This window comes from Dendrobates tinctorius, unplaced genomic scaffold, assembly GCF_039654945.1.
Source record: "Dendrobates tinctorius isolate UK_male_01 unplaced genomic scaffold, ASM3965494v1 ptg000028l, whole genome shotgun sequence".
NCBI lineage: Eukaryota > Metazoa > Chordata > Amphibia > Anura > Dendrobatidae > Dendrobates > Dendrobates tinctorius.
In genome coordinates, this window is record NW_027361696.1 from 92,981,452 (window position 1) to 93,002,347 (window position 20,896).

Sequence of the window (20,896 nt, forward strand, 5' to 3'; positions counted from 1 at the left end):
GGGTGGAATCGTGAGGTGCTTCATGTTGATTTTTATAAGGTTTGAATAAAGCTGAATGTTTATTGAAGAACTGGATCCCAGAAACTCACTCAGCGTTTATGCACACACATTGATTACAAGCAAACAGGTCACAGGTGAGGAGGATGTTACCTTTAGTAGCCATTCAAACCTATTTGTGTCAATTTGTGTGCATTTTTCTGGCCAAAACCACCAGGGTATGTAAACTTTTGATCAAGGTCATTTGGATGTTTTGGGTTGTCATTATGATTTCAAAAGAGAAAACACAGTAGTCTGACAATAAATGGCTTCACCCAACCACTAACCATGAGTGGAGAAAAAGTTTTAGCATTATTATCATTCATATTCTCTTAAAAAAAGCCCAAGAAAGCAAAAATTCTGCCGGGGTATGTAAACTTTTGAGCACAACTGTACTTCTCTTCCCAAGATTATTGGGCCAATTTTCCATCTTATTTTCTGGTAATCATACAGTTTTATGATTTATGAAGTTTGATGAAGGCCCCATAGCAGTCACATAGTGTACCTCTATGGTATGTACACCATTGCCGTCAATTATATAACATTATGTATTTAGGGTAAATTTGGAATGCAGTCTGATCTTCTGTATCCCATTGGAAGCTAAAACAAACAACATTATGGAGACTATAAATATTTCTCAGAGTACATAGACATCTGTTGTAAGTGGTAACGTCCTGTAAACTGATGACAGCTCTGCATGTCTCTATAACTAGGCTATCTCAGTCTTGAGCAATGTTGTCATGTGTATTGATTTCATGTGGAAGAAAGAGAAAACTGACACAAGGGTGTTTACATTGCCTTTACATATATTTATATTCAAAATTCAAATTTGACTGAGTCTTGTTGAAATGTTAGTGTAACCGTTTGTTTTTAACTAAATCTTGAATGTGTTAAAGTAGAACTCCAGCAAATTTTTTTTGTAACATACAATTTTTCATCAGCAGCAATTTATTTAATTCTGGACTTTTTATTTAATTTGCTTAATATGAAAATTTTTATGGTCTTGACTGAGGGAAAAGACACTCAGAGGCTAATTGTGCAAAACAGCCTAAAGACGCATCAACAGATAATCCTGAGACCACTATCCCTTTGGTGAGAAACATGAACATTTGCTTTTTGGGGAAATTTAAATAAAAAGACCACTATCCCTGGTCCACACAATACATAGGATACACTGAGACTGCTGAATAGATCACATAGATAAACTGATGCTGCACTATATGCATCACATAAGATACATAGAGACTGCTGTATACACCACATTTGAATTACTGAGACTGCTGTATATCGTCACATGAGATACATGGAAACTAATGTATATTCATCACATAGAATATACTGAGACTTTGCATTTGCCTCATATAAGATGCATTGAGACTGTTGCATATACATCAGTCTCAGCATATCATTATGCAATCTCAGTATATCCTGCTGTATACACATCAAATAGGATACAGTTATACTGTTGTACATACATCACATTGGATAAATTGAGACTGTGCTGTTAACACCACAGACAACACACTGAGACTGCTATATATATGCTACATGGGTTACACTGGGATATACTGAGACTTACTGTATGTATATACATAGCATGGGATACAGAGACTGAGGTATGTACATCACACAGGAAACACAGAGTCTGCTGGAAACACCCTAAATGAAACACTGAAACTGTAGTATGCATCACATAGGATACACTAAATCTCTAGATCATGCAACATGATAAGACTTGTCCCTCACCCCTAAAATGCCAGGAGAATCATGGGAAATGTGGTCTGCATAAAGTGAAACTTGTTAGAAGCAGTATACTGCCAGTCTACCCAGAAATGGCACATGACCTAAAACTGGTGTTCACAAGTCAATCACAATCCCCCCCACATTAGTTTTAGGTACAGTCTATATTACGGCATATAGGCCAAAAAAATTGCTGGTGTGCTGCTCCTTTTAAACAAAAAAAAAAAGTTCTGCTCTGTTTACAGATGTGTTTTATCTTTTCTGCAGAGACGATCCGTAGTGCTACGCCATTCCCCATGGTCAGCCTTTTCCTTGTGTTTACTGCCTTTGTTATCAGCAACATTGGGCACATCCGACCACAGAGGACAATTCTGGCATTTGTGTCTGGCATTTTCTTTATACTCTCTGGTAAGTTATTGTTACAAACTTTGCTACAAAAATTCAAACATCTACTTTTTAGGTAAAAAAAAGCATTTATGATAGTGGATGGTTTTTGTTTAATTGACTTCAGGCACATTGTATTAACTTTAATATTACAGTTCTTTATAGCGAGATTATAGATAGGACTCGGACATACTCTTCTTCTATTGTTGTGTCCATATAATCTATTGTTTTATATTTTTCGACCCTCCGGTGGTTTAACCCCGGGGCCATCATGTTTTGTAAATACGGAAACAATGAATTAGACAAATAGATTTCCTCTACTTAATCAATAGAGGACTAAATTCTAGCCAGAGTTTTAGGTTCCATTGTATGAGATGATGGGAATACAGTTCTTTAATTGGAAAAAAGAGAATTTCACAGATGAGAGAATTCACTAACTACAGCAGCTCATCCCTAATTGTAAAGAACAGAATTTTATACATCTGGCACGGAGCCGTGTGATTTCTTACAGCATATTTTATCCCTTCCTGTGTTTTGTGCTGTTTTTCTCTCTTTATGTGGAGATGAGATAACGCTTCCATATTTAGTACTAAAAGTAACTTTTCATTTTTATAGCAATGGCAATGTCTTACCGTGTGCTTTTTGCCATTTTACATGCAGTTAGGTTATCACCCTGTACTACTGCTAATATAATACTTAGTAAATAAATCTAAAATTATGTTGTATCTATACTAATTTAACACACGTTGGACTCCATTCATCAAAGCTTTCATGCCAGAATTACTGCGTAAAATCTTTGAAAACACAAAAAATTTAGGTGCAAACACAGAGTTGTGACAAAATTTTGCGAATGTTAGCATTTTCAAATGAGTGAAGCTAGGGCAGAGTGGGGCTCGGCGGGAACTTGATGCCACAGGTTATCTAACTTATGACCAGCTGAGAGGTCCCATTTGCCAGAAATGTCAGTCATTGACTGGAGTAAGACTTCTTGCATTGTACAGAGAGGCGCACACCACTTGTCAGGCGCTCCATATTCATATAGAGGCATGCACTTCTTCATGAATCAGGATCATCTGACTTCAGCATGACTCCTCATCAGCAACTTGAGTAAGATTTCTGATTTGGTGAATAGAGGCATACGCCACTCGTCAGACACTCCTGACTCTCCTTAAGACACCTCTGCACCACCGGCAAGAAAATCGCCAGTTTTGATGAATCGGGTTTGCATGTTAGATTTTCAAGTTGCCAATGCAAACTTGTGAACATAGCCTTAGTGGCAACAGCAGAATAAACTAAATAAATGCAGATAAGAGAATTTCACATGCAAGACAATGCATTAATTTTTGAGGAACACAATAGATAATCAAATTTACATCGATTTGCCATTGTCTTCTAGTGCGTTCTCCGATTGCTATTGTGCAGGACCAATTTAATATCACTTGAGTCAAAAGTTACCACTCTTATGGTGCAAGACAAAATATGAAGGAGGATAAAGGACAATACAGAGCTTAATATTGGATGTTAAAAAAATACTATGGAAGAGAGTAAATAAATTGCTGTGATCATGACATCTTTGCTTGAGAAAGGGAACACAATGGTCGTGAGGACAATTTGTCTCCAGTTGCTGCGATCTCATGAAATATTGAAACTTGGCCTAACTAACTGAGGTAGTACTAGGAGAAGGATGACAGAGTCATTTTGTCTACAGTAGTAGTGCCTATAAAATGACATCTTGACCATCAATGACCATCTTGTGGTCATCCCAAAAACATTGGGAGAGATGTGTAGGTACAGTAGTTAGTATGTCATAAAACATTTTGAGTTTAAATAAAAAAACAAAAAGGGAGATAAACCAAAAGCAGCCAAATCGTATCAAAATGACATATCAAACTTTATTAGATAGAGATCAGGGGTGACGAAGGCTGATGCCGAAACGCGCTTTGGGGTGGGCGCTTCATCATGTGTCCCCTGATTCCTCACTGCTTCCCAGGTATATATAAATTAAAAATACTAAGACCATTTATGTTTACTGGGTTCATTCAGTTCCAATACACATAGTAGGAGATCATCTTTCCTATTTGCTCTCTTGAGGAATTGATGCCCTTATGCACTATAGCACTTTATTTCTGATATGCTTTAGGAGATACAAATACTTTACATCATGTTTTTTATTCTCTGTTCTATATAAGCATTCTATGTGATACCTTTGATTGATTTTTTTTATCTGGGATATAATATTCTTGAAATATAATCACATATGGGTACACATCTTTGATTATTGTCCTCTTTCAGGTTTTTCATCCCCTCTACATGTAATTTTAATCTATCTTGATCTAATTAAGTTTGATAAGTCATTTTGATACCATTTGGCTTTTTTTCAGTTTTTCTTCTTTTTGGGTCTTGAGTTTCTATTTCGAATTGGTCAGTTCAGGCTTTTTTACATATTTGGGGTTATCTGCTTTGAATGATTAGTAAATGAAAATAATTCTGACTACTAATATTAACAATGTCCTGATTATATTACAGGCCTTTCCCTTATTGTAGGTTTGGTCCTTTACATCTCCAGTATCAATGATGAAGTTATGAACAGACCCAGTAGCTCTGAACAATACTTCCATTACCGATATGGGTGGTCTTTTGCATTTGCAGCCTCCTCGTTCCTTCTTAAAGAGGTTTGTCACCATTATTTTATTAAAGACAAATGCTTAAAACTGATACAACATGTATTGAAGGGAATCTGGAAACAGTTTTTTGCTGGCCCACCGGAGAACAGCGTTCTGTAGCATCAGAGACCTTGATTGCAGCGATGTATTATTTAAGCTAGGTTCACATTAGTGTTTCTGTGCGCAGCGTATCATCTGCATGCGCAAATGCATGCAAAAACTCATGCAAGCGCATGTTTACGCAGCGTTTTTTATCCGCATAATCTTACGCATGATGCAAAAAACGCTGCGTTTGTATGCATTTTTGCATGCGTTTGTGTTGTTCATGCGCATGCGTTCGATATGCATGTCCTTGCGTACCAATGTGTACCCATAGAAAGTAATGCATTTTTTGACACACTCATCCACATGCGCATGCCAGCGCATATTTGATGGATTTTTGATGCCTCAAAAAATGCAACATGTTGAGTTAGCCCCGCCCCGCCGCACACCGTGAAATGACGCATGCGTACGTAAAAGCATGCAAACGTGTCCCTGCATACACCATGTTAAATATATGTACGCATGACGCATGCAGATCTATGAGGATCAAACGCTGTGCAAAATGACTCAAATGTGAAACCAGCCTTACTGGGCTGTTTTGATAAAATCAGTGTTTTCTCTACTGCAGATCTAGCACTGCTATGAATGCTGAGCTCTGTATAACCCCATCCACACCACTGATTGGAAGCTTTTTGTGTACATTCTGCATAGGCAGAAATCTGCCAATCAGTGGTGGGGACAGGGTTATACAAAGCTCATGAATATGGAGTACTATGTTGTAAGAGGTTTACCGGTCCTCTAGTCATAATTTCTAGCTGATAAAATAGTGATTTTATAAAAACTACAGCAAGTTGCCCAGTAAGTTACACATCACTGGAATAAGGGCATCTGTCTCTACATTATGCTGCTCTCATATTAGATGGCAAAAACCTGGTGATGGATTCCATTTAACAAATAGTGACTAAAGTAGATAGTGAGGGAATACTACGTTTAGCCTTCTACCTAGTATACAGAGATTAAATTCTACTACACATATACTTTACATCACAAACTCAATAGGTTTAAGTATGTTATGAGTTGTAAATTTGTAACCTGTGTACATCTGATCAACAATATTAGAGGTCATTCACATTGTAGAGCCACGTGCATGAAACCATTGATGACCAATGGAAAACATTGGAGTCCCTACAGCTAGTGGGTCTATAGCAGGGTTCCCCAACTCCAGTCCTCAAGGCCCACCAACAGATCATGTTTTCAGGATTTCCTTAGTATTGCTCAGGTGACAATTGCATCAACTGTACAATACAAGGGAAATCCTGAAAACATGACCTGTTGGTGGGCCTTGAGGACTGGAGTTGGGGAACCCTGGTCTATAGGGTCTCCTTCTTTCCATGTTAAGCCTCTGGTTTGTGCCAATTTACAAAGATGATCAACAGTTTATACTGTGGCATGTGGGATCATGCCACTGTTTTTTTCTGTGAGATTTCAAATGAATCCAACAAAAAAAAATCTCTATACGAAATATATTAGGCATTTGAATGTGCAACAAGAACTAATAGAGATTTTATACAGTAAGTGCTGCATTAGGGCTCAGAGGTTGTCCAAAGCCATAATATGGCCAAACGCATAAGCAGTTACAGTGAAATTCCAGTTGTTGCTGCAAATGAACAGTGTAGATATTCAATCAAGCAAGATTTACAAAGGTTTGCACATGAATATGTTAGACATTAATCACAAAAGTCCTTAATTGCAGAAATACAATGGTGGCAATAGGGACTACATTCCAAGGACAGATTATTGCAGCTAAAACTCTGAGCATGAAAAAATGTAGCGCAAGAAGAGTGGAATAAGAGAAAATCTCTTATAAACATCAGTGTTATTAAAAAACAGTGAAAAATATCAAACAAATAATCACAAATTTTACTTCTAGTCACAGGCATCGGCTTATAAGACTACTATTGCCATCACTATACATCTGCTGTTGCTGATTACAGTGAGAGCAGATGCCGGCTGATGGGAGTATTCATCAGCCAGCACCTGCGCTATAAATAAAAAAAATAAATAAAAAAAGGCATGGGTTGCCCTCTATTTTTGTTAACCAGCATTGCAAAACTGACAGCTGGGGACTGCAGCCCTTAGATGTCAGCTTTATTATGGCTGGTTATCAAGGACAGAGGTTTTCCCATGCTGTTTTTTTTAAATAATTAAAAAATGGTGTGCGGTTCTGCACATTTTTGACAACCAGCCAAGCTAAAACAGCAATCAGTTGAGGGCTGGTATTCTCAGGCTGGTAAGGGGCCATGGATATTGCCTCCCAGCCTAAAAATAACAACCCGCAGCTGCCCAAGAAAAAGCACATCTATTAGATGTGTCAATTCTGTCACTTTGGCAGCTGTTCCCACCTCCCTGTGGCGGTGACAAATGGGGTTAATATTTGTAGGGTTGATGACAGCTGTTTCAAGGCAGCTGATATCAAGCCGGCAAGTAATTAATGGAGAGGCATTTATAAGATGACAATCAATTACTAACCCCATAGTGAGATTGTAGAAATACACAAGGTCAGAATAAAATCCTTTATTTGAAAATAAAAATTCACACCGTTTTACTTTATTTAAAAATAAAAAACAAAGTTATACTCACCTAATGCCCATTCCATTGAGGCCTTTGTCCCCTGTAAAAAATAGAAAATAATAAACAATCATATACTCACCTAACACCCATTCCATTGAATCCCTGGTCTCCTTTAAAAAAAAAAACAAAAAACAAAAAACAACCATAGTAAATAGGTAAAGAGTTTGAAAAGTTTTATTATCCTGTGACTGAGGTCTGGTCCATGATTGTAATACCCCCAAAAAGGTCAGAGGAGCAAATTCCTTACTAGATGTAGAAAGACATAAACCAATGCGACACATTCATGCCTGCTCTGAAACTTATGACAACCTTAGATACACTCAGTGCAGGAATGAGTGTGTTCCATGGATTTATGTCTTTCTACATTTACTAAGGAATGTGCTCCTCAGATATTTTGGGGGCATCACAACCATGGACCACAGCTAAATCATAGGAAAATAAAACTTTCACAGTCCATATCGATGAACTGTTCCAGTATTTACAGTCACAACTGCCTCTCCTTCTCCCATACTAATGGTCCTGCTTCACATCACTTGTCTGATCTGTTGCACTACACTTGTGCCCTACTGTGTATAAATATGTGACTCTTCAGTTTTTTGTGTTATTCTGTGACTGTTGAAGAGACCTGAGTAGTAGAGTTGAGCGATACCGTCCGATACTTCAAAGTATCGGATCGGAATGGATCGGCCGATCTTAAAAAAAAGTATCGGTATCGCCGATTCCGATACCGGAAGTCCCATTCAAGTCTATGGGACTTCCGGTATCGGAATAAGAAAAATCCTGTTTTTCCCTTGTACAGCCTCTCTGGGGTCTGTACGGGCCTTTCGGGGGGCTGTGCCGGCCTGCCAGGGGGTCTGTGCAGGCTCCGGTGGTCTGTGCCGGCCTGCCAGGGGGGCTGTGCAGGCTCCGGTGGGCTGTGCCGGCCTGCAGGGGGGCTGTGCCGGCCTGCCGGGGGGCTGTGCCGGCCTGCCGGTGGTCTGCGCAGGCTCCGGGGGGCTGTGCCGGCCTGCCGGGGGGCTGTGCAGGCTCCGGGGGGCTGTGCCGGCCTGCCGGGGGGCTGTGCAGGCTTCGGGGGTCTGTGCAGGCATCGTCCGATGGGACTACAAGTCCCATCGGGCGATGCCTGCTACCATGACAGTGATTGACACATTAGCCAATGATGGGACAGTAGTAGTCCCATCATCCGGCTAATGTGTTGAATGTAAAAAAAAAAAAAAAAATTACATGCTACATACATGCTACATACATACAACATGCATACTACATACATGCTACATTCATACTACATATATACTACATGCAACATACATACTACATATATACTACATGCATGCAACATGCATACTACATATATACTACATGCAACATACATACTACATATATACTACATGCAACATACATACTACATATATACTACATGCTACATACATACTACATATATGCTACATACATACTACATATATACTACATGCATGCTACATACATACTACATGCTACATACATACTACATATATGCTACATACATACCACATATATACTACATACATACTGCATGCTACATACTACATGCTACATACATACCACATATATACTACATACATACTACATGCATGCTACATGCTACATACATACCACATACATACTACATACATACTACATACATACTACATGCTACATACATACTACATATATACTACATGCAACATACATACTACATATATACTACATGCATGCAACATGCATACTACATATATACTACATGCTACATACATACTACATATATGCTACATACATACTACATATATACTACATGCATGCTACATACATACTGCATGCTACATACATACTACATGCTACATACATACTACATATATGCTACATACATACTACATATATACTACATGCATGCTACATACATACTGCATGCTACATGCATGCTACATACATACTACATACATACTACATGCTACATACATACCACATATATACTACATACATACTACATACAATACATTCATACAATACATACATAGACATACAGTACATATAACATAGAGTAACATACTTACCAATACTTGTCACATTGTTCCCCGAAGCCATTGTCTTTTACGGAATAAATATTAACATAACAAACCACAAAAATACTCACCCACGATCCGAAGCAGTCCACGAGTGTGTCCCATGACGATCTTGGGTAGAGAACTGCAGCATCAGCTGTTGCTGCCGTTCTCTACGGGCTGCAGGAATCCAATGACGGAAGGTAGGTATCCTTCCGCACTGTATTCCTCCGCCACTTAAAAAAAAAAAAGTCCCTAGTCTCACTTTATGCCATTGCTGTGTGGGAAATTCCCACGCAGCAATGGCATAAAGTGAGACTAGGGACTTTTTTTTTTTTAAGTGGCGGAGGAATACAGTGCGGAAGGATACCTACCTTCCGTCATTGGATTCCTGCAGCCCGTAGAGAACGGCAGCAACAGCTGATGCTGCAGTTCTCTACCCAAGATCGTCGTGGGACACACTCGTGGACTGCTTCGGATCGTGGGTGAGTATTTTTGTGGTTTGTTATGTTAATATTTATTCCGTAAAAGACAATGGCTTCGGGGAACAATGTGACAAGTATTGATAAGTATGTTACTCTATGTTATATGTACTGTATGTCTATGTATGTATTGTATGAATGTATTGTATGTAGTATGTATGTAGTATATATGTGGTATGTATGTAGCATGTAGTATGTATGTAGTATGTATGTAGCATGCATGTAGCATGCAGTATGTATGTAGCATGCATGTAGTATATATGTAGTATGTATGTAGCATGTAGTATGTATGTAGTATGTATGTGGTATGTAGCATGTAGTATGTATGTAGTATGTATGTAGTATATATGTAGTATGTATGTAGCATGTAGTATGTATGTAGCATGCATGTAGTATATATGTAGTATGTATGTAGCATGTAGTATGTAGCATGCATGTAGTATGTATGTAGTATGTATGTAGTATGTATGTGATATGTATGTAGCGTGTAGTATGTATGTAGCATGCATGTAGTATGTATGTAGTATGTATGTAGTATTTTTTTTTTAACATTTAACACATTAGCCGGATGATGGGACTACTACTGTCCCATCATTGGCTAATGTGTCAATCACTGTCATGGTAGCAGGCATCGCCAGATGGGACTTATAGTCCCATCGGACGATGCTTGCACAGACCCCCGGACATCAGCACAGCCCCCCGGCAGGCCGGCACAGCCCCCCGGCAGGCCGGTACAGACCCCCACAGGGTGCACAGACCACCGGCAGGCCGGCACAGCCCCCCGGCAGGCCGGTACAGACCCCCACAGGGTGCACAGACCACCGGCAGGCCGGCACAGCCCCCCGGCAGGCCGGTACAGACCCCGGGCAGTCCACACAGCCCCCCGGCAGGCCGGCAGAGACCCCCGGAAGGCCCGAAATGACGGCGCATCATGATGCGCACACACCGCGCATCATGATGACGTCAGGCTGTCAATCAACTTTGAACTTCCGATTCCGATGCCGACTTCCGATATTGAAAAAATATCGGAAGTCGGTATCGGAATTCCGATACAGCAAGTATCGGCCGATACCCGATACTTGCGGTATCGGAATGCTCAACACTACTGAGTAGTCTTGAAAGCTTGCAATTTGTTACCATTTTTTCAGTTAACCAATAAAATGTATCAACCAATGAGGACTTTCAAATTTTAATATTTTTCTCTTAAGAGAGCATTTGTAAACTATTAGCATTAACAAGGAGTATAATGAAGGTAAAATGCCACATTTTCCTTTATAGTACAGAAATTTCATTAGCCTAGGGTTGCCATTAGGAGTACCAATCATTTGTCAGTCCCCACCAAGGATGGACACAGACAAAAGAAGATCCATATGCAAAATCAGTGAATGAGCCCCTTGCAGTCCAATAGCTCAGCATGATGCACAATTCCACCTGCTCTGGAGGTGGTGGTGGCCCCCTTAACTCTTGGGCCCTAGTGAGGCTGCACAGGTTACACTAATAGTATTTCTGCCCATGAAACCCTATGCACATCAACAAGAGTGACATGCTAACCTTCTAATCATGACAATTGAGAATAATCATGACTTTTAAAATAAGTCTGTTTTCTCCATAGTAGAACTATAATGGAGCTCTAACCTCTAATAAAACATTGCAGAAAATTGTCTCAAATAAACCTATGCATCTTTTAGAACGTATAATATTGTACATTGATTTTATTACTTCTGTTTCCTCACTTTTGAAGGGAGCTGGTGTTATGTCTGTGTATTTATTCACAAAGCGTTATGCAGAAGAAGAGATGTATCGTCCCCATCCTGCCTTCTACCGTCCTCGTCTCAGCGACTGTTCAGACTACTCAGGTCAGTTTCTACACCCTGAAGTATGGCATCGTGGCCGCAGCCCATCGGAAATCTCTAGCGACGTGTCAATCCAGATGACTCAGAACTATCCTCCTGCAATCAAGTACCCAGACCACATACACATATCAACGTCACCCTGCTAAAAGAGCCATGACAGGCAAACTGTTTGGAAGCTCTAAACATCTCTCTACTATGAAACTTGCCATACAGACATCATAGTTTGACTGTCCGACCTGTTAAACTAGAGACATTATATTGCAGAGTTTAAAACGTCAGCTTTTTTCCCATTTTGCGGAATCTTACTGCTCAACTACCATTTAAGGGTTGTCCACTACTGGAGAACGTCTTGTCATTAGGCTCAGAGAGGTGACAAAAACACAAGTATAAAAACATAATAACTAATTTCCTGGACTGGTGTCGCTCCTCCGAACTCATCACGGCAGCCAAGCCAACCAGCATTCACATTTTATTTAAGCAGAAGAAACAGGCTCAGACAAAATGTGAACGCTGCAGACAATCAGTGAATGCTTACTGGTTGTAACAATCACGTGATGCCTCCATAGACTATTGATGCCTGGAGACCGGCAGTGGATGTAGTGCTGAGTTTGGAGGAGCAGCGGCAATCTTGGAATTGTTAAGGTTTACTTACATTTTTTCTTAACCTCCCTGGGCCAATTAATAAAGGAATATTAAGTAGTGGACAACACCTTTAAGAGGTTATTTCATTTTTTTTCCTTACTGTTTTCATGGTTTATTGACCACAAAAATATATAATGTATTCATATCATATCTCCATCTTTTATACTTTGCTTTATGGCATTTATTTTTAATTTTTCTTTCCTTCTTAACATGTTTGTTCTATTTTCTATAAAGTAGTTTCTTAATACTTTAAAGGAGATTGATATTCAATACTAAACTTTTGACTATGTAAAATATTTCTAAATTCTTCAATGATTTACATGGAAGATTGAAGGGAAAACAAGCAGAAGACATTTTCTGTCCTGTTTTATTATCACGCAATGTTAACCAGACTCATAAGAAGAAAATGCTTATAGCAAAATCTCTCCAGCAAGAGAAAGTATTGAAGAAAACAAAGTGACTTAATTCTCAATGAAGCAAATGAAGCAAAAAACACGCTACATTTTGTGGATACGTGGTGTATCATGGATTGAATATCTAGTTTTTATTGCCACATACTGGGAAAACCTAAAAGACTTCCTTAACCATCCTCTTCATGATGCGCAGTATCTTGGAAGTTGTCATCTAAAGTTTTACAGATGCTGCTGTTTTCTGTCCATTGTGGTAGCTACAGACATTTTTTTGTCCTCATAAATGTCACTTCCCGAAGAAACATTATGCTACGATTTCTAATTTAATCTTCAAATGTTAGGAGGAAAAAAAGGAACCAAAGCCAAATATGCATTGCAATCTGATTGTTCTAGTAAAGATATCTGATGGGGTATCAAGGACACTATCTGAAGGCTGATCATCAGATAGACCTTTCATGGTCATAGTTTGTGTCACTCTTTCAATGGTGGGGAAGACCTTGTTCTTTGCATTTTTGCCATTGATAACAATGAGAAAGTTCACCACTTACTCATGTAGACCTTTATGGGGACAGACACTGAAGAAGAAAAGTCAATAAATACTGAATGTCTTAATTTAAACTTCCTGGCACAATGTGCAAAAACAGACAGCATTTGTCGAAGGCTAGCTGACAACACACGTCAAAGGCATTTCCCCACGTTGCACTATCCCTACAACACAATCTTAAGTGTTGGTAATGTACAGAAACATTATGTATAGACTGATGTAATTATTTTAATGCTGTGATTTTCACAGGGACTTGGAAAGGCTTGGCTTGCATTTTGCCCATTGTATATCCTTTCATCCACGGAAGACATTTTGTTTCTGCAGTGAGCAGAATATAATGGTGTCTAAAGAGCACTGAAATGTATATAGATAGTTGATATATATATCAATGCAATGTAAGAAATATAACATGAGATATAGTGATAAAATAATGCTTTGTCTGGAAATCATTGCGGTTTACGGAATATATTTATTTACATACTGTATACCGTATTTTTCAGACTATAAGAGGCACCGGACTTTAAGAGGCACCCCAAATTTTCGGAAGGAAAACGGGGGCAAAAAATTAATGCGTCAAATGTGGGTCTGTCTTACAGTCCTGAATTAATCCTACCCGTGGGGATCGACAGCACTGGTGGCAGCAAGAGTCGGGCAACTCTTTTGGTGGTCCGACGCTGCAGAACGATGATCTCACTCCCATGCAGCCTGGTGCAGGGATGTTCGGTGGTGTGGCGGCTCTGGGGACATTTTCTGATGTCCAACTCTGCAGGACGATGATGGTGCGGCTGGTGCGGCATTGCTCGGTGGTGTGGGGGCTCCGGCGACATTTTCTGATGTCCGACGCTGCAGGGCAATGAACGTGCGGTAGTGCTCGGTGGTGCAGGGGGCTCCAGTGACATTTTCTGAAAATGGCTGCCAGAGGCGGCGCATGTGCAGATTGAGATGGCGGCCATTTTCCCAGAGGCCTTATTGATTCGCCAGGTGCAGATTGAGATCTCTGCAACTAGATCTCGGAGCCAAGACCCCAATCTGTGCATGCACCGCCATTTTCTCGGAAGCCACAGCATCGGGGATATAGAAGTGTGGGGCTCTGGGCTTTCAGAAAATATCACTGGAGCTCCCAGCACCACTGAGCACCAGCACCACAGAGCACTGCCGCACCAGCCGCATAATCATCGCCCTGCAGCTTCAGACCCGGACCACCGGAAGAATCGACCAACTCCTGCTGCTATCATGCTGTGTAAGTACCATACATTGCAACTATAAGACACACCCTCATTTCCCCCCAAATTTTATGGGGAAAAAGTGCGTCTTATAGTCAGAAAAATACGGTACATATATGTATATACACACGTTGCATTAAAGGAGATTATATCGTAAATTGGCATTCAAGTTGTTGGACGTGTATCCCAAACAAAGCATTGCTAGCAAAGTGAGTCCTGTGATTACAGCAGCCTCTGCACTGCTCTGAATTCTTAGCATATGCAGAGTGGAGGGAAAGTATAAATGCATCAATTTTCATCGGAGATATGCTTTATTGATATTTAAAGTGTTTGCCTATCCAATACAGTTCCTTTAACAGTTTACTGATCATTTTAGCATTTCACTTTTCCCACTATGCAGCGGAGCTTTGTTTTGGGTAACAGAAGGGTTTTTAAACTGTGGACACCGCTCTGTAACATCACATGCTTTAACAAGACATAAATACAGTTCTTGTCTTAAGTAGACAATCTTATTAACGACTTGATTGCCAATCCTTCATTTCGAAAGAAGATCCGTAATGATCTCTGGATATATCATTATTGATAAGATACTTTTCTCCTTACTAATTAAGGATATTATATTTTTGCTATAGTTTAGGTTACAGCTGAGCTTTCATGACCTATTATTTCTTAAAAGAATCAGTAGAAATCTAAGAGGAAAAAGCTATACCCACTAAAAAGAGAGAATATAAGTAATATATAATGTAAACCTCTAACTGACCAAACAGATTGCTTCATTTTTATTTTGATAATTGCTTCATTATATTCAACTTGTTTTATGGTTCTGTCTTAAACTTTTAAAATGTTTAGAAGAAATTTTACTTGGATTTGAGAATGTGCAAAATATTTGGTTCTTTTGAGGGATTTAATAGGTGGTAGCTGCTATGCATGCATGTGAAGCTGAAACCCTTTCTCCGTCATTAGCGGGGAAGCGGATGATAAAAATGCCATATAAATTCCCATGTAGTTCTAACTGGATTCTAAGGTAATCCAAGCCCTACATGTTAAATAGTACACTTTGCAGATAATGCCATACATAGTTTACATTGCTTGTTCAGAAATTAAAATATTTAAATTTTTTGTATCAACTGACACTTTTCAACGCGGTTGCATACAACAGAACTGACATAATGATGAAGCTTAAAATGTAATTCAGCAAAGCTTATTGCGTCCACCATATGTCTTTGTACAGATTTAATTTTTCACATGGAACTGAAAAAGGACCGACATGGGCACTAACCAAACCCCTGTACTCTTTAGTCAATGCTATATGTTTGTTTAACAAGTAAACAATCAACACAGAAGTATATAATTGGTGGACAAAATATTGTGAATGATGAATGATGCCCAGTAGTGTAATAGCAAATTTTATTCTATCAGCATTTATGGTGATAATACATCAGGTTCCATAGTCTTGACCTGAGGCTTCTTAGACAAATTTGGGATTAGTATGGCTGGTACATATAAGAGTGGCTGTTCTCAGGAACCTGGACCTGATTATATTTTGTATCATAAATAAATCTCATTCTGTACCAAGAATTTGCATAATCCTCCATTATAAGCATATTGAAGATTCTTGATTGAATATGATAAAGATAATGATACCTAGGGGCTATTCCACTATTTCTGAAATATGATGTCTACACTAAATGTCTTTATTATAGAGTTTTCATCACCTGTATGACATATAATTTACTTCTAGGCAAAAATATAAAATGAACAGCTGCTCTTTATAATATGTTTTTACATTGATGGGGTAATCACTGTAATTGGCAGATGCACTGTAAATGCCAATATTTCATATACCAAACAAGGCAGTAAATGACAGATTACCAGGAAATATGAGTTTTCAGCTTCATGAAAAAAAGGTTAATGTTCACTTTTTTTTAATTCATTTTTGTTTAAATTCCTTATCATTTTCAAGGTATTTGCTTGATGTGAGAAAACTTTTATTAACATTCAGAATTTGCAAACAAGTCCTGCTCTCAGCTAAGAAAACTAGATAAAATCATATCTAATAGAGCTAAACAGCATAAGCTCCAGACTGATACATTGTATCAAACTAGTAGAAATATCTGCCGATGATGTACAGTGTGTCCGTAAAGTCATGGTGCACTTTTGACCAGTCACCGGAAAGCAAACAAAAAACGATAGATATGTGAAATCTGCTCCAAATAAAAGAAAAACTCTCCCAGTTTCAAGCCTATTCACTGCAGTTCGATGTGGGCTCCATTTGTTGCCCTACACACATCCAAACGATAGTGAAGTTCTTGTCACACACGGGTAAGGACATCTGGTGTAGCAGAGTGAATAATGTCTTTGATTCTCTGTTTTAAGTGATTAATGTCGTTGACACATTCAATGTACACATTTTGCTTCACATAACCCCAAAAGTAAAAGTCTAAGGGCATGAGATCCGAGGATCGTGGTAGCAGAGTAAGAAACCAATCGAAGCAAGACACAGAAAGATTATGCTGAGCTTTCTCATAAGTCTTTTACCTCACCCTAGAGATTAATAAACATCTATACCACTCTGTACTCTTGAGTAATATACATGCTACTGCTGCGTCTCTCTATGCGTGAAAAATGAAGCCATCCCTGTGTGCTGTGCTGTGCATGGGAAACATTATAGCAGTCAATCTCCCACCAGTTACAAGTGAATTTCACATTTAGAGATAGAACCTACAGATGTGAAAACTGGTGAATATGCAGGATACAAGTCACATAATGGTCAGAAATAATGCTTGCTTGAAAGTAATGTTACCCTTTAACCCAAACACAAATTTTGAAAAATTGCAGAGAAGAATTTTGACACCAAGTATATTTCAAAGTTATGCAATTAAACTATATTAGTAAGTTATATATCATACTACTTAGAACAGATAAATATATTAGAGATGAGAAAATAAATCCACATTTTTTCTGATTCACTTCATTTGCAAATTTAAAGCAAATGTGTCAGTCTGGACAAATTTTTTTTTTAATTTTTAGATGGCTGGGGAAGGGATCATAAAACAAATTTGATGCCTCACCACTCAGTTATCTTGCTGCAGCACAGTGTCTGGTTCTCTCTTTCATCATATGTCGTAACCAGGTGGAAAGAGGAGGTCAGACATTGTGGATGACGAGACAATGGTCAGCAACAGGAACAGTGGGACAAGTTAATGGTGATATGGATATCAATTTTTTTAACCAAATTAAATTTTACTAGTGTTTTCCAAAAATCCATATTCTTCTTGTTCATGAATTTAGTAAAACAGTGGCCAACTATCCCACATTTTGCTAAACTACAGAGGGCCAGAAAAAGGTTAAAAATATAATACTCGGCTCACTGATCATCTCCCTGCCACTTCCACTGCATCCTCTCCCCACACTTCTCTCCCCACCAATGGCCTCTTCTTGCAAAGCTGAGACTTCTACCCTGTCTGCCTAGCATGAGGATGCCCAAAGTTTCAGCCCACAATGTCGATAAAAAGAAGAGGAGCAGCTAACCTTACTGGGGAGAGTGACTCGCAGAACTGAGTGGTGAGGTATTGGATGTTTTTGTGTTATCTGTTTCCTACATTTTATGTTTAAAACACTCTGCAATGTCTCTATACCCCAGAGCCTAATAAAGGCATATTCAATTTATTCAATTCACAGAGAATAAATTTTCAGGGAATCAAATTTCCCAGTAATATACAATAGATTTGATAGATTTGAATCTCTTCATATCCGCTCATCTCTACTTTCATGCTTCTCTGCAATTAAGCCCAGTTGTCATTTTGTCATTTTGATGAATTTGCACAAAGTGAATCGCAAAAACTCTAGATTCAGGAGAATCTGAAATTTTCAAAAATTTGAGGCAAATTCAATTTCTTTCAAACAAATATATATATATATATATATATATATATATATATATATATATATATATAGGAAATAATATGGTTTCTCCAGCGATCAGTCCAAAGGTGGGGCAAAATATAACTTTTATTTTTCCATTAAAAAAGTTCCATGTTTCTTCCGTAACATTTTTGCAAATAGTCAATCCCTTTTGGACGACATGTTTCGACACTACATGTGTCTTCCTCTAGGTCCAAGTGAGGAATGAATCAAAACCGCATATATATTATGAAACCAAGGCAAAACACCACTGAATTTCTGGGTGTTCTGGTGAACTTTTTTAATGGAAAAATAGAAGTTATATTTTACCCTACCATTGGACTGATCGCTGGAGAAACCATACTATTTCCTTTACATGCAAGGAATTATTCCAATCCGTTTTCCGTGCAAACTGCTACCACAGTCTGGATTTATTCCTGTTTTTTTTTCAAAGCAGTGAGCTGTATATATATATACAGTGAGTACGGAAAGTATTCAGGCCCCTTTAAATATTTCACTCTTTGTTTCATTGCAGCCATTTGGCAAATTCAAAAAAGTTCATTTTTTCTCATTAATGTACACTCTGCACCCCATCTTGACTGAAAAAAACAGAAATATATACATTTTTGCAAATTTATTAAGAAAGATAAAACTAAAATATCACCTGGTCATAAGTATTCAGACCCTTCGCTCAGTAATGAGTAGAAACACCCTTTTGAGCTAGTACAGCCATGAGTCTTCATGGGAATGATGCAACAAGTTTTTCACACCTCGATTTGGGGATCCTCTGCCATTATTCCTTGCAGAGGATCCCCAGTTCCATCCGGTCAGATGATGAAAGTTGGTGGACAGCCATTTTCAGGTCTCTCCAGAGATGCCCAGTTTAGTTTAGGTCAGGGCTCTGGCTGGGCCAGTCAGGAATGGTCAGAGTTGTTCTAAATCCTCTCCTTTGTTATTTTAGCTGTGTGCTTAGGGTCATTGTCTTGTTGAAAGGTGAACCTTCGGCCAAGTCTGAGGTTCAGAGCACTCTGGAAGAGGTTTACATCCAGGATATCTCTATTTGGCCACATTCATGTTTCCTTCAATTGTAACCAGTCGTCCTGTCCCTGCAGCTGGAAAACACTCCCATAGCATGATGCTGCCACCATGTTTCACTGTTGGGATTGTATTGGGCAGGTGATGAGCAGTGCTTGTTTTTCTCCACCCATACTGCTTAGAATTATCACCAAAAAGTTCTATCTTCTTTTCATCAGACCAGAGAATCTTATTTCTCATAGTCTGGGAGTCCTTCATGTGTTTTTAGCAAACTCTATGTGGGCTTTCATAAGTCTGGCACTGAGGAGAAGCTTCCATCGGGCCACTCTGCCATAAAGGCCCGACAGTGATAGTTGACTTTGTGGAACTTTCTCCCATCTCCTTACTGCATCTGTGGAGCTCAGCCACAGTGATATTGGGCTTCTTCTTTACCTCTATCACCAAGGCTCTTCTCCCATTATTGCTCAGTTTGGCTGGACGGCTAAGTCTAGGAAGACTTCTGATGGTCCCAAACTTCTTCCATTTAAGGGTTATGGAGGCCACTGTGCTCTTAGGAACCTTGTGTACTGCAGAAATTATTTTGTAACCTTGGACAGATCGGTGCCTTGCACAATTCTGTCTCTGAGTGCCTTAACCAGTTCCTTTGACCTCATGATTCTCATTTGGTCTGACATGCACTGTGAGCTGTGAGGTCTTATATAGACAGATGTGTGCCTTTACAAATCAAGTCCTATCAGTTTAATTAAACACAGCTGGACTCCAATGAAAGAGTAGAAGCATCTCAAGGAGGATCACAAGGAAATGGACAGTATGTGACTGAAATATGAGTGTCTGAGCAAAGGGTCTGAATACTTATGACCATGTGATATTTCAGTTTTTCTTTTTTAATAAATTTGCAAAAATGTCTGTATTTCTGTTTTTTTATCAGTCACGATGGGGTGCAGAGTGTACGTTAATGGGAAAAAATGAAGTTTTTTAAATTTACCGAATGGCTGCAATGAAACAAAGAGTGAAAAATTTAAAGGGGTCTGAATACTTTCCGTACCCACTGTATATTAATTAGTAAGTTATATACTAATATATTTCAATTATTCCAGGTGTCCTTATCATCTGGAAATGCTCCAAAGTGGAATCCCTGCAGCTTTATTTTTTATCCTGTGTTAGACAATGTACAATTTTTCATGTGTTGGCATATGACCAGAGCTCTGTGTACTTGTGCCTATCTGACTATTCTTTTTAATAACTAAGCCA

General features: G+C 38.9%; 1 protein-coding gene and 1 long non-coding RNA gene across 2 annotated transcripts in view; one reads left to right on the top strand and one right to left on the bottom strand.

Moving 5' to 3' along the window:
* Positions 1-17,284, top strand: part of CACNG7 (calcium voltage-gated channel auxiliary subunit gamma 7) — a 328,444-nt gene extending 311,160 nt beyond the window's left edge. Inside the window, exons 4-6 of the mRNA XM_073571171.1 lie at positions 2,044-2,184; positions 4,687-4,832; positions 11,777-17,284. Coding sequence (XP_073427272.1) covers positions 2,044-2,184; positions 4,687-4,832; positions 11,777-12,034 — 545 coding nt within the window. The 3' untranslated portion in view covers positions 12,035-17,284. The remainder of the gene's footprint in view (positions 1-2,043; positions 2,185-4,686; positions 4,833-11,776) is intronic.
* The window catches only part of LOC141085636 (uncharacterized), a 611,301-nt gene that overhangs the window by 379,088 nt on the left and 211,317 nt on the right, over positions 1-20,896 (bottom strand). The window lies entirely within an intron of this gene.